This window comes from Orcinus orca, chromosome 10, assembly GCF_937001465.1.
Source record: "Orcinus orca chromosome 10, mOrcOrc1.1, whole genome shotgun sequence".
Taxonomy (NCBI): Eukaryota; Metazoa; Chordata; class Mammalia; order Artiodactyla; family Delphinidae; genus Orcinus; species Orcinus orca.
In genome coordinates this window covers 31,809,017-31,836,221 of record NC_064568.1, presented here as the reverse complement: position 1 = coordinate 31,836,221, position 27,205 = coordinate 31,809,017, and the positions used below count along the sequence as shown (strand labels likewise).

Here is a 27,205-nt window from a genome sequence, read left to right as displayed (position 1 = left end):
CCCATGCAGCGCAACTAGTGAGCCTGCGCTCTAGGGCCCACGAGCCACAACTACTGAGCCCATGTGCCACAACTACTGAGCCCACTTGCCACAACTACTGAAGCCCATGAGCCTACAGCCCGTTCTTCTCAAAAAGAGAGGCCACCACAATGAAGGCCCGTGCCGCAACAAAGAGTAGCCCCTGCTCGCGGCAACTAGAGGAAAGCCCATGTGCAGCAACAAAGACCCAACACAGCCAAAAATAAATAAATATATTTATTTTCAAAAATTCAAAGCAAATAATTTGTTTGCTATTTTAGGGTACCTAGTCAATCCAGATAGACTCAGGAAGAAAATGGGGGGGGGTGTATATGTGTCAATGGCAGAAAAATGACAAGAGATGTATTTACACATAGACCAAGATAAGGCTCATTCCATCTTCACTTCCTGAGGAGAAGAGCAATAGGTGGATGAGAAATTATGATTAATGAAAATTTTTAACCAGTAAAAGCAGATCTCTATTTCATCACCATTTTTACATTATAAAAGATACCTTCCCTTCTGGGGCAGAAGATTATGCAACTTTAAAAAAGGAGAAAAACTCTAATGAAATGGCAAGTTTTGATAATATTTTCTTAAACTTTTAATTCAATACCAGTGTAACTTTTTATCAACTTTGGTTGGTAGCCTTCTGAATAACTGGGTATAGAGCTCCTTACTTGTTAAATCTTTCCATTTCTTGTACTAAAACAGTATTCATGCTCTCTTCATATCTCACGGGATACTTGAGTAGTGCTGATTCAATGTCAAAGTCATTTGGTAGCTAAGAGAATAGATTTTGAAGATCGCATATTACTCTCAGAATAAATAATTAGTTTCATTCAGCTATAATATCAATTATAGCTAACATTAGGCAATTACTATGTGCCAAGTATTATGCTAACTGCTTTCCAAACATTATCTCATGTAATCTTTACCATTCACTATTAGGTGGCCATCATTATCATTTAAGTACAGATAGGTTAAGTAAATGCCCAAGGGTACAGAGTCCAAAAGTGGTCTGTTTAAATCCACAGATCTCTAACACTAAGGCCCATGCTCTTTACTACAGGATAGAGTACTATGAAGAAGATATACATTTCTGAAAAGTTGTGTAATTTTCTTTTGTAAATTGAATTTTATTTTCCATTAATAAAGCTGATGTACCACTTCATAACTCTTTTTAATTTATTTCCAATAAATTATCAACTGGCTCAAAATGGATTTGCTTACACCACTATCAAATAATTAATGTATAAATGTAGCAAGGTTCCAGGGCATAGGGAAAGAGAAGGCCATTGAGTGTCTGATTTCAATGAGGCATCTCAGAGACACTTGAGGAGAAGCGATAAAGGGGACTTTGGGGTTGGTGATCAAGCCCCAAGACAATGGAATTCACACTCTTAAAGGGGCAAAGGAATTTCCCTATGGGGGAACTCCCAAACTAAGAAAGTTGAGCTGCCCAGACTGTCCCCAGGCAATGGTCCTTGGGTGGTACAAAAGAATTCTAAGTCATATTAGGTGGTGTCACTCAAGGCACATTTGGCTCAGCACAAACATTCTACCCCAATTAAGTCCTATATGCCACTTCCAGGTAACTTCCTGCTAGGGATCTTGTAAGAGCCACCATTTTGGGAGGGCAAGAACCTTGCCCCGAAGAGATAAACCACACAAGAAGAAGGGGCTGAGGGTGAGAAGAGGCAAATGGCAGAAGCAGAAGTCCAAGGGTGGAGGTTGGAGGAGACTAGCTTGATTTTACCCAGGGGTAGAAGGCAGTGTTGCTCCCTTCTCCTCTCCAGTGGCCACAGCCAGGCTTAAGGTGAGTAGGCTCTACTTAAGGACTGGTGTAAGGCAAGGGTACCAACTGTGAGAGTAGAGTAGGTGCCATCCGTGGTTTTTCAAGGCAGATGGGGTAGGGGTCAGGTTCTGCTCTGTCAGAGTGCCTGACACTGAAATATGGGGATAATTATAGTATTTATCCTGGAGGGGAGGTGTGAAGATCTGTGCTTAGCACCATGAAGTCCTCTTAGTAGTTCTTTACTGAATTTAAGACACAGAAAAAAGTGAGAAAAGAGATTATCATCCCACTTTACCAAGAGGGATAAGTACATTGGGCTGTAGTATGGGGGGAAAAAAGGCTGTAGCTGTCAATTTAGTGCTGATCTTATATCCCTGTGCCTCCTCACTTATGAAGGTATAGATTAAAAACCATTCCCTCAAAAAAAAAAAAACAAAAAAAACAAAAAAAAAAACCATTCCCTCCTTGAACCAGCAAGTTCAGACCATTTCCTCCATTTAAAAAAAGTAGGCCCGGGCTTCCCTGGTGGCGCAGTGGTTGAGAGTCCACCTGCTGATGCAGGGGACATGGGTTCGTGCCCCAGTCCGGGAAGATCCCACATGCCGCGGAGCGGCTGGGCCCGTGAGCCATGGCAGCTGAGCCTGCGCATCTGGAGCCTGTGCTCCGCGACGGGAGAGGCCACAACAGTGAGAGGCCCGCATACCGCAAAAAAAAAAAAAAAAGAAAAAAAAAAAGTAGGCCCACCATCTTTATTTAGAAATGATAATAAATCATATATTCAGTAGCTTATCCACAATTGTAGTTACTAAGAACTTACTATTTGCCAGGCATTATGCAAAGCACTTTAACTTAATGATCTCCTTAATGTTCACAAGAACATTATACAGCTGGTACTATTATCACCACTTTACAGATTTGAAAACTAATGTTCAGAAAGGCAAAGTATCTCACTCAAGGTCATAATGCTGCTAAATGGAGTTTTCAAGTTGGCATTTCAGTGCCATTTTGATTTATGTTATATTACAAGTAACATATCTTAAGCTAAACATTACCTTGTTGAGAATATCTTTGGTAATTTCTAGTAGAATCTGGTCAGCACTTCCTGAGGATCCTGTCTGTTTGGAGCCTCCTTGGGTGAGGAGCAAGGACTCAAAGAGGATTTTTGTTTGTTGAAGATCTTTGGAGATATCAACATTTTCATGTAATCCAAATATCTCAGGGTGTTGAGTAAATGGAAGTTTCTACCAGAAAATAGATTCAACAAGCATCACATTTTCACTGGATACGTTAATTCATAAGGTAGACATGTGCAGACCAAAAAGGGTTAAAAATCAACTAAACATCAAACAACAGAGGAATCAAACTTTTCCAGTTTTCAGTAACTACTAGAAACAAAATATATTGAAAGCTGATTGAACCATAGTACTTGTCTAATCGTATACATTATGGGGGACTACTTCACTATTTGCTTTTTAGAAAAATCACACTTGAATCTTACCCTATTTTCAGTGATATCAGTTACCTTAATGAATTCAATGTACTCATTATAAGTGCCTTTGGGAGGTGCAAAATAGTTTCCACTGGGAGAAAACTTATAATGAGAGTTTTCAATTATGTTTGCGTTATAAAAGTCAGCCAGCATGGTTAAGAGGAGACGTCTGTCCCAATCATCTGTCACTCTTCCTCCATAGTTACACTCTCCAGTCAGGTAAGAGATAGCTTCAAATGGAATTGTATCATATTCATTTATAAATAACTGAAACAAAGGAAAAATGAAATGAGAAAAACCTTAAAGTATTTCACTTCATTTCCATTTTAAGATGGCCTTAAATATCTATCAATCAATCAATCATCCATCAATCTATACACATGGAAGTGGGGTTGGAAGAATTATCATCATGGTTGTTTTGAAGCCCCATGTCATAAAGGCCCTTATCACAGCACAGAAGCAGAAAAATACAATATTCTGTGGTTGTCTAGTTGGATTAATATATTTGGTAAAACATGACAGAAATAATGGGAAAGTATTGGAGTTGGACAGACCCGAGTTCAAATCTTACCTCAATGGGTAAATTTACTTCTTAGCTTTGGTTTTCTCCAAAATAGGGATAATACCCACCTTACAGGGTTGCTGTGAGAATTAAAATTCATGTAAGTAATGTGCCTAGTTCAAAGTCTGAGTGAGTAGTAATTTATAGCGGACATTTGATCTTTTTCCTTTGGTGGGGGGCTGCTGACCATCTCATGCATCTCATGTTTCATTGTAAGTCTACAGAAACTGAAAAAGCCGACCACTCACTTTCTCAGCCTCCATTATGGCTAAAGCCTAGGCTTGTGACCTGGGCTTGGAAACTCAGATGTAGCCATCCTAGACTGAACTGGGATTTAGGGTGCAAAGAAGCAGGAACAGCAAAGAATTTTTTTGATGACATCAGAGAGTATGTAGTAGACTAGTGTCTGTGTGGCAGCTATGAGCTCTGGTGTCTGATATTTAATAAGAGTAGAAGGAATGCTGTTACCAGACATGATATGATTCTGGATATGACTGTGGATGCCTTGGCTCTCCAGCCATCTTGGTGATTCTGTGACCTACCCAATATTCTTTCAATAAATTCCTTTTCTACTGTTTTTGTTGACTGATAGAGCTAAATTGTAGATCTGACTGAGTGGAGGCTAAGAGTAGAGTATAGTGAGGACCTATATAAAGCCAACACTGAGGAGGGCACTGCAAAAAGAAAGAACTAGGGTCCTTGATGGCAACACTTTTGTTGAATCAACCAACTCCAGAGTCTGTCCTTCCTCTGCAACTCTTTTTTATGTGAGATAAAAAGTTTCATTATGGTTTAAGCCAGTTTGAATCAGGTTTCCCATTATCTGCAGCAGAAAAATGCAGATGGAGATTATGCTTTATAAGCCAAAATTATAATTATTAATACCATCTAGCCAACTATTAGTGGTGTTGGGAGAACTGAATAAGTCATTCTAAGCAAAGGGAATTGCCTAGGGCCTGGTACACAGTGATTCTCCATCAATGTTAGTTCCTTTCTAATTTTACCTGTAGTTGTCGAATACTGATGCGTAAATCTGATTCATTAAATCCATATGGAATATTCCAACCAAGAGGACCAAATTTCTTTCTCTCTTGCACAAGGGCATGAAAAAAACAAACTCCAAAGAGTAACTTCTCCCATGCCTTTAAGATAAAAATATGGAACAAGAAAAAAATCTGATCAGATTTCCATTACTAAAATGAGGGGAACTGATGATCTTTCATTATAAGGTTCTATGATCATATAGCTCTACAAACTTTTATTTAGAAAGACTATCCAAAATAATGCTTACTATAAAAAGTATTAATCTTATGACTTATCCAAAACCTCCAAGCTAGACAAACTACAATAACATTATACTTTATTAAAATGCAATAGTGCTAGAGAAACATGCCAAGATGGCAGAATAGGAAGACCTTGAACTCACCTCCTTCCTTGATACACCAAAATTACAACTACTTACAGAGCAACTATCTATGAGAACAAACTGAAGGTAGAAGAAAAGATTTTCCACAACGAAAGACATAAAGGGAGAACCACAAGATGGGTAGGAGGATCAGAGACATACTGTAGTCAGGACCCAGGTTTGCTGACCCACAAATGAGACGAAAATCACAATTATAGAGGTCCTCCCCAAGGAGTGAAGGGTCTGAGCCCCACATTGGGCTCCCCAGTGTAGGGGCCCTGCACTAAGAAGACAAGCCTCCAGAACGTCAGGCTTTGAAAGCCAGCAGGGCTTATGTTCAGGAGAGCTGGTAGGCTATAGAAAACAGAGACTCCACTCTTAAAGGGCGTGTGCAAAATCTCCTTAGTACTGATGTTTCCTTCCATGCAGGGAAACTTCAATTAATGTAACACTCCTGGATTTTCTCCATCCTTATACTCACTGGTGGAGGGAGGAGTACCTATCTGACGGGTAAATTTGGGGAAAGTCAAGCAAATATGCTTTGCTCAGCTTTTCCCTTTTCTCTCTTAGAAGTGAGCTTCCGGCAGGGAAGGAAGTTTTCCTCTGTTCCTCTGGGTAGATAAATGTACTTAATTCTGGGTTCAGTAATACTAAGCCCACTTGTTCACAGATATAAACTACATCTTCCAACCTAGTCTATATCAGTAATTAAGGTTATAATTTGGTTCCCATATGTTTGTACTTTTTCCTGTTTCTTAACTGGTAAGAATTTGGGCAGAGAAAAGGAGTGCTATTTATTGGAACTCCTAACGTCCTCAATACCATGTGCAAAACTTTTTTACATACGGATACATTGAAGAGTGTTATTAATGTGTCAAAACATTATCACTAGAATTTCCATGAAGGCAGATTTTTTTGGTGACGGCAGTATCTATTTTACTCTCACTGCATTATATCGTACCTAACAAACATATTTGTTGAAAGAATAAATAAATAATGTTAAAATAGATTGCTACTCTTGGGTCTTAATTGTCTTAATCAAATGCACTGTTGGACTTTTGTACAAACTAAGAAATGTTCATTCATTCAACAAATATTTATTTGAGTATCTACTACATGGGAAGCAGAACACAAACAACTGGGAATAAAATAACATAGGTAGAATTTCTATCTTCTTAGGAAATGCCTAAAGTTTAATATTAAATAAAATATTTATGTTTTCATATTTTTTCACTATAAAAACACATTTTAAAAGTTCCAGGGGCTGAGTATTACCAGTTCCTTTCCCTCGCATCCATTGAAAAACTGAGGATCAGAAACTGGATGAGTGAGATATGATTGGAGGAGATTTAGCCGAAGACCCGTAGGAGGCTCATTAGTCATTTTTACTCCATTCTGTAGAATTGTTACTGGGAACTAAGACAAAATAAACAAAGAGCATTACTCTAGATAACCAACTCAAGTCCTAAAAATACATACACTAGTGGATTAAAAATAGGTATAAGGGAGGACTCCAGAAATATTTTTAAAACCTCTTAAGGTTAAGCATTTAAGATATACAATATATCAATAACAACATAACCAAATAAATGTACTAAACTCCATAGGAAATAAATATACTTTTGGAGATGGGTAACTTGTGAGCCAAAGCCTAAAGGATGAATTACAGCCTTCGGGAGAAAAATCTTCACATATTTTTTCCAACATGGGCATCCAGGAGACAGCGAGGTGACAGTTCTGTAGGCAAACCCAAGTTCCTTCCTCTATTGCTGCGTTAATCATTTTTGTTGCAATTGGTCCTTGTCCCTGTCCCAGCGAAATAGCTTGAAATTTATTTCCAGACATAGCTTTATCATTTGCAAATTTCAGTAGGCCTAAGAGGGCACAAAAAAATAAATGGTTTCACTGCTTACTCTAAAATTATAAAATGTGCCTTATGTTTCAGTGTATAAGTATTTAATTGTGAATAATTCTAGTTACCTTTCCTTATAAATACCGAATTTACTGATTTACACTCATCTAAGAAATAGATATTGAACAAGATGATTTATTTATAATTTATTAAGTTGACATTATGCACTTACTGGCCATGGGATCTGCTCCTGGAGATAACACAAAAATTAAGGGAATGGTGCAATTTGAATCCAAATAACTCTTTGCCAAATCAAATGGTGGAGGCTCTACAAACTTTTTCCCTAGTTTGTCAGTTACATAGTTAGTTATGGCTGGACTTATCTGTTGAAGAGAGAAAAAATATGATCTTTAGAGTAACTTTTATTTCACATAACAACTTTGATGATTACTGAAAACCGACAGAGTAAACTATGAGTCTAATGGATAAGAAAAGCATGCAGCATATCATAGGCAAAGCGCTAATTTTCCTAATATATAAAAGGTATCTATAAATTGATGGGACAAGGCTAACAATCCAAAAGAAAATGGGCAAAGAAGATAAACAGTTTATAGAAAATGAAATAGAAATGGATCTTAAACATAGGAAAAGATGCTCAACCTCATTTAGTATAGCAGAGACTGCAAACTGTCCCCATTCTGTGTCTCCTTTTGGTAACAGAACCCCAAGTTTTCCCAACCTTTCATGCAGCTAGATGTGGCTATGTGACTAAGTCTTGGCCAGAGAAATACAAATGGACATTATATATGGAGCTTTCAGATCCTATTTTTTATAAGGAAACTGTTTGCCTTCAACACTCTCTTTTCCTGTTCAACAGATGTGGTGTTCATGACCCAGCTTCAATCTCACTGACAAGGACCACACTTTAGGAGTCTTCTCTAGCATGAGAGAAGGAACTTGAATCTATGGATGATCTCAAGAACAGAGGTGCCCTGCCAGCCCTCAAGCAAATACTCTGGGCTGTTAGGAGAGATAGAGAAAATAACTTCTATTTTATTTCAGCTACTGTATTTTAGGTCCCTTTGTTACAGCAGCTTTGTCTATACCCTAATACTTATAAATAAGAAAAATACAAATTATAATTTTACTTAGATACCATTTTTCACCATCAGCTTGTTATATAAATGGGACAAAGATAGCCTGTGTGTATTTACCGCTGGATTGTTTATTTTTCACAGTAGGCTAAAACCTGTTAGCTCAAAAGGCCACTGGCACCAAACTCAAAATGTTACATATTCAACTGTTTTAAACATAGCCCAAATAAGCAGATTTTTAACCATTTAGAGTCTGCCTACTTTTCACCCAACGTCTGCTAGCCATAAAAAGATAAGCACCAGGATATAAAGACCCCAAGCCACTGCTGCCCTTCAGAGCTCTGACACAGAGACTCTCAGCCGCCATGCTGATGAATAATGTTGTCCAGACACCACACAAGTCCCCTCTCCATTAGGAATTCCCTTGCCTTCCCCTCTCCTTTGGAGTTGTGGACCTCCCCTCACTCCCAGCCTCTGGACAGACACCTGCTATGAGGGATTTCTTCCTCCCCAACAAACAAACCTGTCAAAGTAACATCTAATGAAACTCATGTGCATTACTGCCACCTCGATCAGCCCCAGAATCCTCAACCCCTCTGCACAGATTGGCAAAGATCCAAAAGTTTGGCAACAGGGCTTCCCTGGTGGTGCAGTGGTTAAGAATCCGCCTGCCAATGGAGGGAACACGGGTTTGAGCCCTGGTCTGGAAAGATCACACATGCCGTGGAGCAACTAAGCCCACACACAACAACTACTGAGCCTGCGCTCTAGAGCCCATGAGCCACAACTACTGAGCCCATGTGCCACGACTACAGAAGCCCACATGCCTAGAGCCCCTGCTCCACAACAAGAGAAGCCACCATAATGAGAAGCCCGTGCACTGCAATGAAGAGTAGCCCCCACCTGCCGCAACTAGAGAAAGTCTGCACGCAGCAAGGAAGACCCAACACAGCCAAAAATAAATAAATAAATAAATAAATAAATATATTTTTTTAAAGTTTGGCAACATACTGGGTGGGCAAAAGTACAGGTAAACAGATATTTTCATATACTGCTGAGGAAGAGCAATCTGGTATAACTTTCATGGAGGACAATTTGAAAGTATCCATAAAATTACAGAGGGCAAATCCACTGACATAGCAATTTTGTTCCTAGGAATTTATTCTGATATATAGTTGCACATGTGAGAAATGACTTTTGAATAAGGTTATTCATTGCAGCATTTTTATAATAAATAATATATAAATATTATAAAGATCCATCAGTAGGAACTGGCTAAAGAAATTATTGTACACTCATACAATGGAATACCATGCAATTGTAAAAAAAAAGAAAGAGAACACTATTTGTGAATTAGAGAAAAAAGCAATATGCAAAACAGTGGATGCTACCGTTTCTGTTGAAAATAAATGGAAAAAGAATTTATATGTATGTACATTTATATGTGTATAAAAGGACAACAAGAAGCAGATAACATTAACTGCTTGAGAGGAAGGATGATGAATGACTGAGAGATGGAGTCTGGAGGCACACTTTTCATCATATTCATATATTCATGTGATTCAAAACAGTGCATCAGTTTTGAAACACAGGAAGATGTGACTTACTTGTAAATTATATTAAAATTAATTAAAAATAAAAGAATGCTGTTCATCAATATTAGCAGCAGAAGAATCAGTACAAAGAGGTATCAGACATTATCTTCTAAATGCCAAAGGACTTTCTAAAGGGAATGTGTAGGAATTTGATGGAGAGAGGAGTGATCATCACAGGCTTCTTTGGTCCTGGAAGGTTTGTGGAATACATGGGGAGGAAGGATAGGGGCTTCTATATGGGTAATTTACTGTAGTTGTGAGCAATTCTGTAGTTTTAAATAGTAGAAGTTTCAAGCAGAAGCATACTAGAAGTTTCAAGGAGCTTCTATATGGGTAATTTTGTGTAGTTGTGAGCAATTCTGTAGTTTTAAAATAGAAGTTTCAAGCTGAAAAGAGGTCTGATTAGCCAAGGTAATAGACTGCAAAGCTGTACTTTTGTCATTATTCTACAGGTATTGACAGGCTCCTGAAGGTTTTTTTTAATAAAAAGCTCACAATGACATAGCAGCTTTTTATTTCTTTCTTTAATAACTACACATGAGCAATGATGAAATCTTTTTCATCCTTTTACCATTAACACCATGTAGAGTTTCCACCTAGCACAGGAGATCTTCAGTATACATTTTTAAGGAAAGGGAGATGCTGAGGACACAGAGACCTTGCTCCGCATTACCCTACGCACTGGCCAGGGGCAATTCTCCCTGACATGATGCAACTGCAATCGAGTATGATAGTTTTCTATAGAAAAAGTATCTTGTTCCAGTAATTTAACATGAGAAGAAGTCATAAGACTTTTCTATAATATTAAAATATATATTTTAATCCTTCATGTAAGATACTCTAGAAATTATGGAGACTTAAACAGACCTGGATATGGGCTTTGTGAGGATTAATTTTATGTGCCAGCTTGGCTAGGGCACAGTATCTAAATACCTGTTAAGGTATTTTTAAAATAAGATTAACATTTACATCAGTAGACTTTGAGTAAAGTAGATTACTCTCCATAATGTGATTCGGCCTCATTCAATCAGTTGAAGGCCTTAAGAGAAAAAAAGACCAATTTCTACTGAGGAAGAGGGAATTCTGTCAGTAGACCACCTTTGGACTCAAGCTGCAACATCAGCTCTTCCCTGGGTCCGCAGCCTGCAGATTTTGGACTTGCCAGCTTCTCACAATCATGTGAGCCAATTCCTTAAAATCATCAGAATCCTACTGATTCTGTTTCTCTGGAGAATCCTGACCAACACAGACTTTAACTGAATTTGGTTTAATGCAATTAAATTCAACTCAACTCACAGATATTTACTGAGATGTCCAACCATCTGCCAGGTACTGCTTTAAGTCCTGGAGATATTGAACAAAATAAGACATGCGTCCTGACCTCAAGAAGCTCAGAGTCCAGTGGGAGACCCTACCAAGTAGACAGACAATTATTTTGTATTCCAGTGTGGTCAGTGTGGTGTTTAAGCACAGGATCCCAAGCATGGCAGACAAACCAGTAACCCCACACGTGGTACTGATACAACATCTCCACTGGTCATCAGAGAGCCATTCTGTGGAATGCAAATAGGCAGGGGTTTCCCAGATGCAGAGCTACTCATTCCTAAGTTTACCATGAACAAGGGAAGCTATTTGTGATAAAATAATGAATAAAGCACTGTTTTGGCCTTCAAGGGACTTATTTTCTAGTGAAAGGAACATATATATATATACATACAACTATAAGGTAGGAAAGAATGAGGTACATTTTAATAATGTACAAAGGTCTTTGGGAGTTAGAGTAAGGAGAAAGACTCAGAAGTCACGTAATTATATAGGCCTCTGTTTGAACCTACTCAGAGACTGAATGAAGCATTAGATAATGCTCCTTGTGAAAAAAATGTAAAAAAAAAAAAGGAAAAAGAAAAGACAGGACCATTGCAATCACTTTCAATATCTTCATTTTATATGTGGTTGTAACTGGAACTCAGAAAGGTGAAGTGACTTACTCAAAGTTTTAAGCTACATATATAAGCATAGCTTTTAGTTTTTTGGGGTTTTTTTAAACATCTTTATTGGAGTATAATTGCTTTACAATGGTGTCTTAGTTTCTGCTTTATAACGAAGTGAATCAGCTATACATATACATATATCCCCATATCTCTTCCCTCTTGCGTCTCCCTCACCCCCTCCCTATCCCACCCCTCTAGGTGGTCACAAAGCACAGAGCTGATCTCGCTGTGCTATGCGGCTGCTTCCCACTAGCTATCTACTTTACATTTGGTAGTATTTATAAGTTAGCTTTTAGCTTTTTGTTTAAAATTTTTCCTTTCGTAACACTATAACACTTTTCTCGAGTGTATGAAAATTGGTATCAGCCTATTTATTTCACCTAAAGAAAGATTTTTGTGCTTGTTTGAACTAATAAAATTATGACACATTCAAGATTTTCTACTGTCTTCTGCTTCTAGTCAATATTGAGGAAATGGACCAGATTTACCTTCTTGCCATAAAGAACTAAAAAATGGGCAATATTAATGAAACAGCCATTTTCAGACATAAGGCTGTTCAGACAATAGGTGGTACAGGATAGTGATTCCTGATTAAAAAAAGAAACAAACAAGGTGAGACCTATTATCCCCTTGACTTTCCTCTGGGAGATACATTCCAGACTGTGGAACAAGGAGAGCAACTGAAAGTGGTACAACACAGTGTTGCTGAATTGGGAAGACAGGCATCAGAGTTCAAGGAGGCTCAGGCTGCTGGAAGTTTCAGAGTTCAAATCTGAAGGGAAGTATCCAGAGAAAGAGCTCAGAAATCTGCATAATATTGTCCTTCTATCTTTGCTGAACACCATGGTATGTATACATAGGCCAAGCAAAGAGTGACTGGGGAGCTGTGAACTTGGGATATTAGGAGCTACCAGAGTTCATGAAAGGCTGGGAATCATTCAAGTTCCCAGTAGCCACAATGGAGAGTCCTTGGTGATCACTTGGGGCATTCAGTAAAGGCCCTAGAAGGACCACACTTTAGCCATGGAACTAAACTATCCATGGAGTAAAGGCTATTCTATACCTGCGCTAACAAATCTTAAAACAATCTTTGAAAGGAGCAATCTGAATTTAACTGTATAGTCAAAGGGGTAGGTAAACCTTTTCTATAGAGAGCTAGATAGTAAATATTTTAGGTGTTGTGGGCCACATACAATTTCTGCTGCTTATTCTTTTTCTTTTCTTTTTTAAATTTACTTATTTTATTTATTTTTGGCTGCATTGGATCTTCATTGCTGCACATGGGCTTCTCATTGCGGTGGCTTCTCTTGTTGCGGAACATGGGCTCTAGGCGTGCAGGCTTCAGGAGTTGTGGCATGTGGGCTCAGTAGTTGTGGCTTATGGGCTCTAGAGTGCAGGCTCAGTAGTTGTGGTGCACGGACTTAGTTGCTCTGCGGCATGTGGGATCTTCCCAGACCAAGGCTCGAACCCATGTCCCCTGCATTGGTAGGCAGACTCTTAACCACTGTGCCACCAGGGAAGCCCTATTATTTTTCTTTAAAACAACCCTTTAAAATGCAAAAATCATTTACAGTTCATGGGCTGAACAAAAATAGGTCACTGGCTAGATTTGGCCCAGAGGTGTTGTTTGCTAATCCTGAACCAGCAGAACAAAAGTCAACAATCTTTAAAGGAAGATGACAAAATCAAAATCATAAACAATGTTGAGCATCCAATCAAACATTACTGGGCATGCCAGGATGTGGGAAAATATAATCTATAACCAAGAGTAAAGTCAGTCAATAGAAACAGATCCAGAAATGATGGAATTAGCAGTCAAGGATTTAAAAACAGTTATTATAACTGTTTTCAAGTATTTAAAGAAAAGTATAAACAGAATGAAAGGAGAAATAGAATATATAAAAAAGAACAAAATGAACATTCTGTAAATGAAATATACAGTTGCTGAAACAAAAATTAATTGGATGGAATTAATAGCAGATTAGACACTACAAAAGAAGAAATCACCAAATTTAAAGATAGCAATAGAAACTGTCCAAACTGAAGTACAGTGATACAAAGGATTTTAAAATAATTAACAGCGTATCAGTCACCTATGGTATAATATCAAGCAGTCTAACGCATATTTAATTGGAATCATGGGAAAAAAGTATTTGAAGAAATAATGGCCAAAGTTTTTCTCAAGTTGAGGAAAACTATAAACCTACAGATCCAAGGAACTCAATGAACCCACGTGAGCATCTGAAATAAAGGTTAAAGTACCAAATAACAATAACTTTAAACCTAGTACTTCATAAATGGCAAATTATCTGGGTTCCAAATAGAACACATTTGTCTTTTACCTTATCAGGTCTTAAGCACCGAAGAATTATGATTTTCTGTAGTTCATTTAGCCTTGTATCCATTGGTGCTGGAAATTTAGCATTGTGTGGCTCTTTACTATCGTAGATCTCCTGCCATTCAGCTATATTGTCACAAAAATGATTCCTAATGGAAAGAAAAGCTTAATGATTATCCTTTCATTGGGAAAAAATTTTAAAAAGAGATTGTTGAATGAGGAGATGAATCAAGACAGCTATAGAAATATTTTTAAAAAATCACTAGATTACAAATTTACCCATTACTATTCAATGCTAAGTCATTGTATTTAAACAATTACCTGAGTCCTTTGAATGCAGGAAATTCACTTGCATGACAGATTTCCTCCCAGCTTTTATCCTGTAGCCAAGTTGGATCAGGATTTTTCTCAGAACTCTTAAGACTCACACCTCCAGTTAAAAGAAACATCAGTTCCTGGTATTCAATCTCTTTCTTTGCCCTGTGTTCCCAAAATAAGGACTGCTGTAAATTGTTGTTTTAAAATTGAATGAAGTCAATTTCTGCTTATATAGCCTGGATAAAACAATCAGAACTGACCTACCCTACTGCTATAAACAACTAGAAACTGGAAAAAAAATAAAAGAAACAATTGTTTTTAGAAATTATAATAGCTAGTGCAGGACTGTGGGCCATGAAAAAAAGGGAGACAAGGTGATCCCCATGATTGCCTCAGCTAACCGCCAGGAGGCACTTTTCAGACTACAAAGCATGAGGGTAATCAAATCAGAATCTAAGAGTACTGCTGAGTTGAAGAGACAGAGATCAGAGTTAAGGAAGGCTAAGGTGGCTGCAATTTGTGGGCAGAGTACCAGAAGGGAGGAAGATACATGGATGAGGAGCTCCAGAAATCTGCATAGAAATCCTTTTTATTCTATTGCTAAATGCTGAGTTATGTATGAGTAGGGTAAAACCCCAGGAGGACAGGCAAAGAATATCTGGGGAGCTGCAAACTAAGTAGCTACCAGAGCTCATACAGGAGTGAATATATGAGTTATTGCCAACTAGAGTTGAATCTTTATTGAACACCAGAGGAGTTCAGTGGTGACACTGGAGATACTTTAGTAGTGAAGCTAACCTAGCTGTAGAATAAAGTCTACTCTAAAACTGTCATAAGAAATCTTAAAAATAAGACTTGAAGAGGTCAAATGAATTCAGTATAATTTAAGTACCTGCAAAAGTAAAGTCTAGTGCTCTTTAAAGCAATTAAGAAAAGAGAGAAAAACAAATACCGTATGCTAACATATGGAATCTAAGAAATCTATAATCATATATGGAATCTAAGAAAAAAAAAAAAAGGTCATGAAGAACCTAGGGGCAAGACAGGAATAAAGACACAGACCTACTAGAGCATGGACTTGAACATATGGGGAGGGGGAAGGGTAAGCTGTGAAAGTGAGAGTGGCATGGACACATATACACTACCAAAGGTAAAATAGATAGCTAGTGGGAAGTAGCCACATAACACAGGGAGATCAGCTAGGTGGTTTGTGACCACCTAGAGGGGTGGGATAGGGAAGGTGGGAGGGAGGGACACGCAAGAGGGAAGAGATATGGGAACATATGTATATGTATAACTGATTCACTTTGTTATAAAGCAGAAACTAACACACCATTGTAAAGCAATTATACTCCAATAAAGATGTTAAAAAAAAAAAAAAAAGACCAAGCACTTACCAATGTAAAATTCACAACATCCATAACCAGGAGAAAAGTCAGTACATAGATGCGATGTAGAAGTGATAGAGATGATATAACAAGCAGATAAGAATGCTAAAAGAGCTATTATAAACATGCTGAAGGAGTGAAAGTGAAACATGAACATAATGAAGAGAGAAGTGGGCAAAATAAAAAAGAACCAAATGAAACTTCTAGGATAAAAAATTAAAATCTGAAAGAAAAATTCACTGACTTTTTCTCAGATTTACAGAAATTGAAAGTATGCATTACCAGTAGACCTACACTATAAGAAATGTTCAAGGAAATTTCAGGTAGATGGAAATTTGAATCAACAAAAAAGAATAAAGAGCATCAGAAATGGTAACTAGTAGATAAACATAAAAGACATTTTTCTGTTACTTATGTCTCTTTTAAAAGTAATTGACTATAGCAAAATAACAACATGCTGTGGGCTTTATAACATATATACAAGTAAAATGTATGACAATAAAACAAAAGCTATGAGGGGAAAGATAAAAGTATATTGTTTTCAGTTCTTATATATATATGAAGTAGTATAATTTTACCTGAAGATAGACTATAAGTTCAAAGGTATACTATAACCCTAAACAAATCACTAAAATAATAAAACATAAAATTATAGCTAATAAACCAACAAAGGAGATAAAATGGAATCATAAAAATACTCAATTTAAAGAAAAATAGATTTATAGAGACGTGGATGAGCCTAGAGACTGTCATACAGAGTGAAGTAAGTCAGAAAGAGAAAAAGAAATATCGTATATTAACATATATATGTAGAATCTAGAAAAATGGTACAGATGCACCAGTTTGCAAGGCAGAAATAGACACACAGGCGTAGAGAACACATGTATGGACACCAAGGGGGGAAGGGGGGTGGGATGAATTGGGAGATTGGGATTGACATGTATACATTAATATGTATAAAACAGATAACTAATGAGAACCTGTTATGTAAATAAATAAAAATAAAACCCACAGGTTAAAAAAATAAATAAAACAGACACTAAGTTCCCAAAAAAAAAGAAAAATAGAAAATGAGGAAACATGCAACAAAGAAAAGATGGGCAAAACAAAATAAATCATAAGATGGTAGATTTAAACATAACTCTATTATCTCATTAAATGGAAATAGTCAACAATTTCATTAAAGGTAGTGATTATCAGATTGGATAAAACAAGTAAGACCTAATTACATGCTGTCTATAGACACAGTTTAAATATAAAACAAATAGGTTAAAAGTAAAAGTATGGAAAAATATATACCATGCTAACACTATTCAAAAGAAAGCTGGAGGGGCTACAATAATATCATACAAAGTAGATTTCAGAGCAATAAATATTACCAGGGATTTTAAAAAGTCAAGTCAATTTATTAAGAGGACATAACAGTCCTAAACATTTATACATCTAATAACAGCATCAAAACACAAAGTAATATTGATAGAACTGCAAGGAAAAGTCTCTATAGTTAGAGATTCCAACTCTCTCTCTATAACTGAACAAGTAGATAGAAAATCGATAAAGATATAGATGATATATGGACCATCTTGACCTCCTTGACATTTTAGAACATTCCACCCAAGAACAGCAAAATATACATTCTTTCCAAGAGCACATAGAACATTTACAAAGATGGATCATACTCTGGGCCATCTAATGTCTCACTCATAAAATTTCTGGAACAGGAATAACTATAGAGACAGAAAGCAGATCAGTATTACCTGGGGCTGGAAGTAAGAGCAGGAATTGACTAAACTGGCAAAAGGAAACTTCTGGGGATGATGGAAGTGTTCTAAAACTGGATTTTGGTGATGGTTGCACAATTATATAAATGTACTAAAAATCATCTAACTGTATTCTTACAATGGGGGAATTGCATAATGTGGCAATTACACCTAATAAAGCTGAAAAAAAGAGGATATCTCTATCGAGTGACTTACATTTATATTAATAGAAAAAGGTGCACAAGAACATTTACGGTGTATTCCCTTTGTGTAAGAAAGGAAAATAAGAAAAACATAAACAAATATATATAAACACACACGCACACACTTCACAAAAATTTACCCAAAATGGATCATAGACCTAAATGTAAAATGCAAAACTATAAAATTCCTAGAAGATAACATAGGAAAAAATCTAGGAGGTTTTAGATATGGCAATAACTTTTTAGATACAACACCAAAGGCACAATCCATGAAAAAAAGAATTGATGAAGTGGAAATTCATTAAAATTTAAAACATTTGCTCTGCAAAAGACAGAGAATAAGAAGGCAAGCTACACACTAGGAGAAAATATTTCCCAAAGATGTATCTGATAAAGGACTGTCATCCAACTCAACAACAAAAGATGAACAACCAAACTGATTAATAAATGGACAAAAGACCTAACAGATGCTTCACCAAAAATGATATAAAGATACCAAATAAGCAAATGAAAATATTTTCAATATTATATATCATTAGTGAATTGCAAATTAAAACAAGATTACACTACGCATCTATTAGAATGGTGAAATCCAGAACACTGACAAGACCAAATGCTGGCAAGGTTGTGAAGCAACAGGAACTCTCATTCATTGCTGGTAGAATGCAATGGATTAAGGAATGTAACCTATATGCTTGTTGAGCCTCTTCTGGGATCTGTGATGCAGAATGGATTTAGACTTTCACTTAGGACCCATTTTCAAAGTAATTTTCACAGAGAAAATATTAGTCAAGAAGAAAACTCTTTTAATATTTTAATGGTCCCATGAGTGAGAAAATAAAGGTGCTCCTTCAGCACCTTCCCCTGCCCAATATGTTCTGGCCCGAGTTTTTGCTTTTTCCAGAGTGTGGGTCAGTTTCAACATTCAGGACATCAAGGACCACAAGCCAAGATTCCTAAAAATGCTGAGATGCTGCATGGAATCTCTTGGAATACAGTTTCTTATAAAACTAAACATACTCTTACCCATGATCCAGCAATCACACTTCTTAGTATTTAACCAAATAAGTTAAAAACTTATGTGCACACAAAAACCTTAAGTTTTATTCATACTTTTCAAAACTTGCAAGCAACCAAGATGTCCTCCAGTAGGTGAATAAACTACAGTACATCCAGACAATGAAATATTACTCAGTGCTAAAAAGAAATGAACAATCAAGCCATGAAAAGACATAGAAGAATCTTAAATACGTGTTATTAAGTGAAAGAAGCCAATCTAAAAACTCTCTTTCTTTTTTTTTTTTGGCCACGCCACACGGCTTGCAGGATCTTAGTTCCCTGACCAGGCCAGCAGTGAAAGCACCGAGTCCTAAGTGCTGGACTGCCAGGGAATTCCCTGAAAACTCTATTTCTTGATCTGAGTGGTAGTTATGCAGATTTTTGCTTTGTACGAATTTACCAAACTGTACCTGAACATTTTGTGAGCTTTTCTGTATGATCCAAATTTTAAAAATCAAACATCAAAACACCAATACTACTATAGAGAAATGTACAAGTAAAATCATGAATTATGCAGAGCTAAAACATGATATCCTTCTGTGAGAAGCCATTGATTAGGTTTTCCAGGCAAGTTTTTTTTTTTTTGCAGTACACGGGCCTCTCACTGTTGTGGCCTCTCCCGTTGCGGAGCACAGGCTCCGGACGTGCAGGCTCAGGAGCCATGGCTCACGGGCCTAGCTGCTCCACGGCATGTGGGATCTTCCCGGACCGGGGCACGAACCCATGTCCCCTGCATTGGCAGGCGGACTCTCAACCACTGCGCCACCAGGGAAGCCCCAGGCAAGTTTTTAAAAGAAAGAAAAAGCAAGTAACTTACAAAAGAAGATTGGCACATAATAAAAAAGAAAACAATAGCTTGTCCTTCTCAAACAGTGATCGGCATATATTACAATATAAGTTGTATGTGAAGTGGTCATTTAAATATCGTAGGCGCTTTTCCAAAATTTTGGATTTGTTACTGAAAGGTTAAAAAAAAAAGGAAAATATATTGAGTCAAGTAAAACTAAGAAAAAATAAGTAACATATGAATTAACATACAAGTTGTTTTTATTTTATCGAAATAACCACTGTTAAAAATATGAAACTACACACACACACACACACACGTGCATATATTGGGTTCACCAAAAAGTTTATTCAGGAAAATACCCGAAAGAACTTTTTGGTCAGCCCAATAAAAATGGTGACATCTGAGTAAGCGCTCTGGATTGTACCAGTGTGAACTTCCTGGTTGTGATACTGTACTATAGTTATATAAGATATTATCATTGGAAGGGAACCCTCATGCACTATTGGTGGGATTGTAAATTGGTACATAGTTCCACTATGAAAAACAGTATGGGGGTTTCTCAAAAAAATAAAAATAGAACTACTATACAATCCAGCAATGCTACTTCTGGGTATGTACCCACCACAAAACTCCAAAAACACTAATTCAAAAAGATATATGCACCCTATGTTTACTGCAACATTATTTTTTTTTAATTGAAGTATAGTTGATTTACAATATTGTGTACATTTCAGGTGTACAGCACAGCAATTCAGTTATACATTTATATATATACATATAAATCTATATATTCTTTTTCAGATTCTTTTCCCTTATAGGTTATTATATAATATTGAGTATAGTTTCCTGTGTTATATAGTATGTCCTTGTTGGTTATCTATTTCATACATAGTAATGTGTATATGTTAATCCCAGTCTCCTAATGTATCCCTCCCCTGACTCCTGTTTTCCCCTTTGGTAACCATAAATTTGTTTTCTGTGTCTGTCTCTCTCTGTTTTGGAAATAAGTTCATTTGTGTCTTTTTCTTTTAGATTCCAGATACAAGCGATGCCATATTTGTCTTTCTCAGTCTAGAATACTTCACTTAGTATGAGAATCTCTAGGTCCATCCATGTTGCTGCAAATGGCATTATTTCATTCTTTTTTTATGGCTGAGTAATATTCCACTGTACATATATACCGCATCTTTTTTTTCTCTCTTCTTTTTATTAATGTAGTATATCATATTGATTGATTTTTTTAACATCTTTATTGGAGTATAATTGCTTTACAATGGTGTGTTAGTTTCTGCTTTATAATAAAGTGAATCAGCTATACATATACATATATCCCCATATCTCCTCCCTCTTGTGTCTCCCTCCCACCCTCCCTATCCCACCCCTCTAGGTGGTCACAAAGTACTGAGCTGATTATCTTTTCAAATTATGGTTTTCTCTGGATATATGCCCAGGAGTGGGATTGCACTCCTGGTAGTTCTATTTTAAGATTTTTAAGGAACCTCCATACTGTTCTCCATAGTGGCTGTACCAGTTTACATTCTCACCAACAGTGTAAGAGGGTTCCTTTTTCTCCACACCCTCTCTAGCATTTATTATTTGTAGACTTTTTGATGATGGCCATTCTGACTGGTGTGAGATGATACCTCATTGTAGTTTTGATTTGCATTTCTCTAATAATTAGCGATGCTGAGCATCTTTTCATGTGCCTTTTGGCCATCTGCGTGTCTTCTTTGGAGAAATGTCTATTTAGGTCTTCTGCCCATTTTTTGATTGGAATTTAAGTGTCCATCAATAGATGACTGAATAAAGAAGACGTGGTATATATACACAACATATACTTAGCCATAAAAAAAGAAAATTTGCCATTTGCAACAACATGGAAGGAACTAGAGTGTATATGCTAAGTGAAATAAGTCAGAGAAAAATATCATATGATCTCTCTTATATGTAGAATCTAAAAAACAAAACAAATGAACAAACAAAACAACACAGAAACAGATTTATAGATACAGAGAGCAAACTGGTGGTTGCCAGAGGGGATGGGGTGGGGGCCATATAGGTGAAGGGGATTAAGAGGTACAAATTTCCAGTCAGAAAATAAATCAGACATGGTATGCAACATAGCATAAGGAATATAGTCAATAATATTGTAATACTTTTGTATGGTGACAGATGGTTACTAGACTTATTGTCGTGATTATTTCTTAATGTATTTAAATGTTGACTCACTATGTTGTACACCTGAGACTAACATAATATTGTACATTAACTACACTTCAGCTGAAAAAAAAAAGATGTAAGAACTGGAGAAACTGGGTAAAGGGTACATGGGACCTCCCTGTACAGTTTTGTGTGTGTGCAACTTCGTATGAAGCTATATGTTAAAAATGGGGTATAATTCTATGAGAAAATGAAATATGGTTTACACCATCTCTCTATTTTCAAAATTCTAAATTTCTTATTGTACTCCCAAATGACTGAAAACAATCAGTTAATTAAAAAGCACCTACTGAATATCTATTAGTGTGAGAATCTAAGCTGGGGAGGGAACTGTAAGAGATAAAGAATTATGAAACATTTACCTGCCTCAAAGAAGCACAAAATCTAGATCAAGATCCATATGTTAAAAAAAAAAAAGAAAAGTAAGAAAACATATGGACAAAAGTGATTACTTCTGGATGGGTTATGACTAATAATTATTTTCTTCTTTATACTCTTACATGCTTAAAACTTTTGCAATAAGAATACGTTGCTTTCATTTTTTTAGTTCAATTTTTTCAGTAATACTTATGGGAATCTAAGATGATACACCCATTCTAGGAAAGTTTAGCAGTTACTTAAAAAAAAATAAACAAGCAACTACCACATGACCCAGCAATTGCACTCCTGGGCAGCTATCTTGGAGAAATGAAAACTTATGTTCACACAAAAACCTGTCCATGCATTTTATAGCAATTTTATTTGTAAAAGCCAAAACCTGGAAATAACCCAGATGTCCTGTAACAAGTGAATGATTAAACAAACTGTAGTACATCAATATCATTAAATCCTCTCAGCAATAAAAAGGAGTAAACAATCTAAATGAATCCCCAGAGAATTATATTGGGTGAAAAAAAGCCAATTCCCAAAAGTTACATAGTGTATGATTCCATTTATATAACATTCTTGAAGTGACAAAATTATAGAAATGGAGAACAGATTAGTGGTTGCCAAGGGTTATGGTCAGCATGAGAATGGGAGGAAGATGAGTATGGCTATAAAAGGGCAACATGGGTATCCTTGTGGTGATGAAAGTACTCTGTATCTTGACTGTGTCAACATCAATATTCTGGTTGTGATATTGTACTACAGTTTCTCAAGACATCACCATTGAGGAAACTGCATAAAGAGTACATGGGATTGCTGCTTTTTTTCTTATAATTGCATGTGAATCTACAATTATCTAAAAATTAAAAGTTTAATTTTTAAAAAGTAATACTTGGATCCATGGGAATGGGATGGAAGGGGAGGGGGTAGTGACACTTCTCTGAGCAGACCTTCTGTATGGGATTTACTTTTGGAGTCATATTGATGGCTTACGTACTCAAAAATATAATTAAAATCAACAAGGAAAAGGGGGAAACTCTAAAATGAAATATAAAAATAAACAAATTACCCTAACTGTATTTCACGTGAATAACAAACATCATCATACTAAAGGAGGAAAAACTAACCCAAGTAACTTTTGAATATAGTTTTTTGCATATAAAAACAAAAAGACTGTAAGTTTCTGTGTAAATACATGCATCCAATTCTCTTTCGTATATACCCAAGAATTGCTAGATTTGCTGGAAATACTGGATCATACGGCAAATCTATGTTTAATATTTTGAGGAACTTCTAAAAATGTTTCCAAAGTGGATGCATTATTTTACAATCCCACCAGCAGTGTATGAGGGTTCTGATGACTTCACATCCTCGACACCTATTATTGACAATTCTTCAACTTGAACATCCTACATCACGTAGGGTATGTTAATTCAAATTCCAAATCCCAACTGGGAAAGTTTAGGGATTTCAATCACTCAGGAAAGATTGTTCTACCAAAAGCCCATGTAGAACACATATGCTAGGCTCAAATCATATTTTTATTCTACTTAACAAGTTACTAAATACCAGATATTGTTAAAAAATACTCTATAAATATTATCTTTTTAATTCTCATAACAACTCTTAAAGGTAGGTATTATTATTATCCCTATTTTATAGATAAGAAAAATTGAGGCAATTACAGAAAAGTTAGCTGACTTGCCTGTATTCATGCAGCTATTATGTGGTAGAACTGAAATTTAATTGCTTACTCCAGTCTAACTCCAAAATCTGTGCACATTCAGTAATTGGTTAAAGTGAAAATATCTAGCAAATGATTAGAAATGTGGGGCTGAAATTTTTTAGAGACCTCAAGGCTGGAGAAAGATATATTGGAGTTGCTAGCAAAGATAGGTCATGTGCTTTATCAAAATATTCAAAAGAGAGGGGCAAAAAGACCTAAAGCTAATCCCTCTATGCCTAAATCTTGAGTAGAAGTGAAACAAAACTTAAAATAGAAATGAGGCCTGCTTGCTTGCTTTTTCCTTCTTTCCTTCCTTCCTTCCTCCCTTCCTCCCATCCTTCTTTCCTTCCCTCTTCCCCTTCCTTCCCTCCCTTCTTCCTTCCTTCCTTCCTTCACTTTTCCCATACTTTGTAATGTTCTATAGTGAATATGTGTTATATAAACAGTAAGAAAAAAATTATATATTTTAAATGGAAGGGTGGTGAAAATCCAACCTAGGGAGCATGAATGAAGCTAGAGAATGTTTACCTGTCATGAATAGAGTTGATATAAAGGTTCACAAACCAGATGAGAGAGTACTGGTACATGGGATCAATGTTAGCCAGGTCTGCAATGCTAAAGAATAATACTGATGAATGTTTAGCAATAGGTCTATAGCCTTCTCGAGACTCTGCTATTTTGAGTTCTGTTTTTTCTGCAATCTAGAAGAAGAGAAAAATCAAGATTAAGAAATAGGAGATGTTTTAATTATATATTTTTCATATAATGAAATTTATATTAAAAATATCCCCTAACTTAATGACAAAATTATACAGGCATAGTTTACATCAAAGGGCTTTACTATGCTAAAATCTATAAAAAAAAGAAAGGGAGGGGGCTTCCCTGGTGGCGCAGTGGTTGAGAGTCCGCCTGCCGATGCAGGGGACACGGGTTCATGCCCTGGTCCGGGAAGATCCCACATGCCGCGGAGCAGCTGGGCCCGTGAGCCATGGCCGCTGAGACTGCGCATCCGGAGTCTGTGCTCCGCAACGGGAGAGGCCATAACAGTGAGAGGCCCGCGTACTGCAAAAAAAAAAAAAAAAAAAAAAAGAAAGGGCGGGACTACCCTGGTGGACCAGTGGTAAAGAATCTGCCTTCCAATGCAGGGGACACTGGTTCGATCCCTGGTCCGGGAACTAAGGTCCCACATGCCGTAGGGCAACTAAGCCCGTGCACCACAACTACTGAGCCTGCGCGCCTCAACTAGAGCGCCTGCATGCCGCAAACTACAAAGCCCAGGTGCTCTGGAGCCCATGGGCCACAACTAGACAAGAGAAAAGAAACCCTGCATGACACAACTAGAGAGACGCCCCTGTGCCGCAATGAAGAGCCCACGCATTGCAACTAAAGCTCCCACATGCCTCAGCGAAGCTCCTGCATGCTGCAACTAAGACCCAACGCAGCCAAAAAAAAGTCTAAAAAAGAAAGAAAGGAAAAGGAAGGAAGGAAAGAGCTAGGGAGAGAGGGAAGAAGAAGAGAGGGTGGAAAGAAGGGAGGTAAAAGAAAGAAAAATCTCTTTACAGATTGAAGGTGTAACTACCCACCAATCATCTCTTTCTTATTTGAGGAATACAAAACTGTCAATCTTTCCTTATTCTTTGCCTTCATCTGACATGTATCTATTATTGTCACTCACCCTCTTTTATTTTAATAGGTCAGAGATAGAGAGGGAGATGGAGAGAGAGACAGCAAGTGTGCATGTGTGTATGGCTTAAGGTGTCAACATGTGTACCAGAACCCAGCACAAAGTCTGACAAAGTAGGAATTCAGAAATATTTGTTGGCTGATGGTTTGATACATTAAGAATACCTTTTTACAGTGAAATTCTCAAATTTTTAAATTTTCTGGGCTTAATAAGGGTATAGATATTTAACCCCAAATGAAAAAATTTCTCCAAGATAACAGCCCTTCCAATGACAACTCAATCTGATAGGTTCATATTCTACAGGAAAAACATGTAGAGCATTTCTCCAACCCTCTCTCCCTTCTTTGGAAATGCTGGCCACAGACTCTCTTGAATAAATGTGCCTATGTAGCCATGTTTATATTGAATGATCCTGTTTATAGCTGATTAAATCAGGTGGGAGGGATAGAACCAGGCCCAAAATAAGCTAATTAATTTTCCCGCCAGAGAATGAGAACTTTAGGAGCATCAAAAACTGAAATCAGGTGGTACTTGGCCTTAGTGCTAAAAGGTAATGGTATCAGAGTTGGTTTCTATGTGCAAGATAAACGTACGAAGGAACAGTATAAAAGTTTTACAGAAAAAATTGGTCTCCGGATGGAGCAGAAAGAAGCACATATGAGAACGACACAACCTTAGAGAAAGGGAGAGACAAAGAGCATAGAAACTTAATGCTTTCCATTAATTCCTGAGGCCTGTATGTACTTCCTATAATTGGGAAAATAAAATATCCCCTTGTATATTTTTTATTTAAGCTAATTTGAGTAGGTTTCTGTTCCTTGCAAGCAAACTTTCCCCCAAATTACAGTGTAGCTACAATTAAAAGTAAGGTTTGAACCTCAAACTTGACTATAAGTGAAACAAAGTTATCAACAATGGAAATTAATGACATTTTTACAAAAGAAAGCATAATCTTGGTATTCTCATTTTAACCTCCTGTTATTTAACCCTTAATTTTTTCAGCTAAATGCCATTTACCATTAACAGCAACAGTAAGCAAAAACATTGAGCAAATATTGTTATTATTTTTAAAGAGTAAATAATAATTTAACTCAGGTTCCAAGGCTTAATCTGCAGTGTATTTATAAATAGTGTTATATTTATATATACTTGGCTGCTTAGTATGAAACACTAAACTCAAGACATATAGAGTTTTGATTAATTACCATTAATGGCCTAAAATCAAAGGACAAGACACTTTCTAACAAATAAACATTGTGAGCACACGATGTTAAAAGAGGAGAATTTATTATTTGTAAAAATTTCCGGGGCTGTGCTATTTATATATATTATACTTTCCAAGAATCCACAAGACTAAACTTCAATCAAGACAACTTTTGCAGGGAGGGAAGGCTTTGAAACTTATAGAACAAATTCTTTTTTTTAAAAAAAATATTTATTTATTTAATTGCACAGGGTCTTAGTTGTGGCATGTGAACTCTTAGTTGCGGCATGCATGTGGGATCTAGTTCCCTGACCAGGGATCGAACCCAGGCCCCCTGCATTGGGA

General features: G+C 36.8%; 1 protein-coding gene across 1 annotated transcript in view; it reads right to left on the bottom strand.

The window, feature by feature from the left end:
• DNAH12 (dynein axonemal heavy chain 12) overlaps window positions 1–27,205 on the bottom strand; it is a 229,243-nt gene that overhangs the window by 10,387 nt on the left and 191,651 nt on the right. Inside the window, exons 60-70 of the mRNA XM_049715390.1 lie at window positions 24,501–24,673; window positions 19,688–19,828; window positions 14,464–14,622; window positions 14,147–14,291; window positions 7,357–7,507; window positions 6,893–7,146; window positions 6,548–6,688; window positions 4,872–5,009; window positions 3,339–3,572; window positions 2,869–3,057; window positions 699–802 (exon numbers count right to left, since the gene is read on the bottom strand). Of these exons, the coding sequence (XP_049571347.1) occupies window positions 699–802; window positions 2,869–3,057; window positions 3,339–3,572; window positions 4,872–5,009; window positions 6,548–6,688; window positions 6,893–7,146; window positions 7,357–7,507; window positions 14,147–14,291; window positions 14,464–14,622; window positions 19,688–19,828; window positions 24,501–24,673 (1,829 nt within the window). The remainder of the gene's footprint in view (window positions 1–698; window positions 803–2,868; window positions 3,058–3,338; window positions 3,573–4,871; window positions 5,010–6,547; window positions 6,689–6,892; window positions 7,147–7,356; window positions 7,508–14,146; window positions 14,292–14,463; window positions 14,623–19,687; window positions 19,829–24,500; window positions 24,674–27,205) is intronic.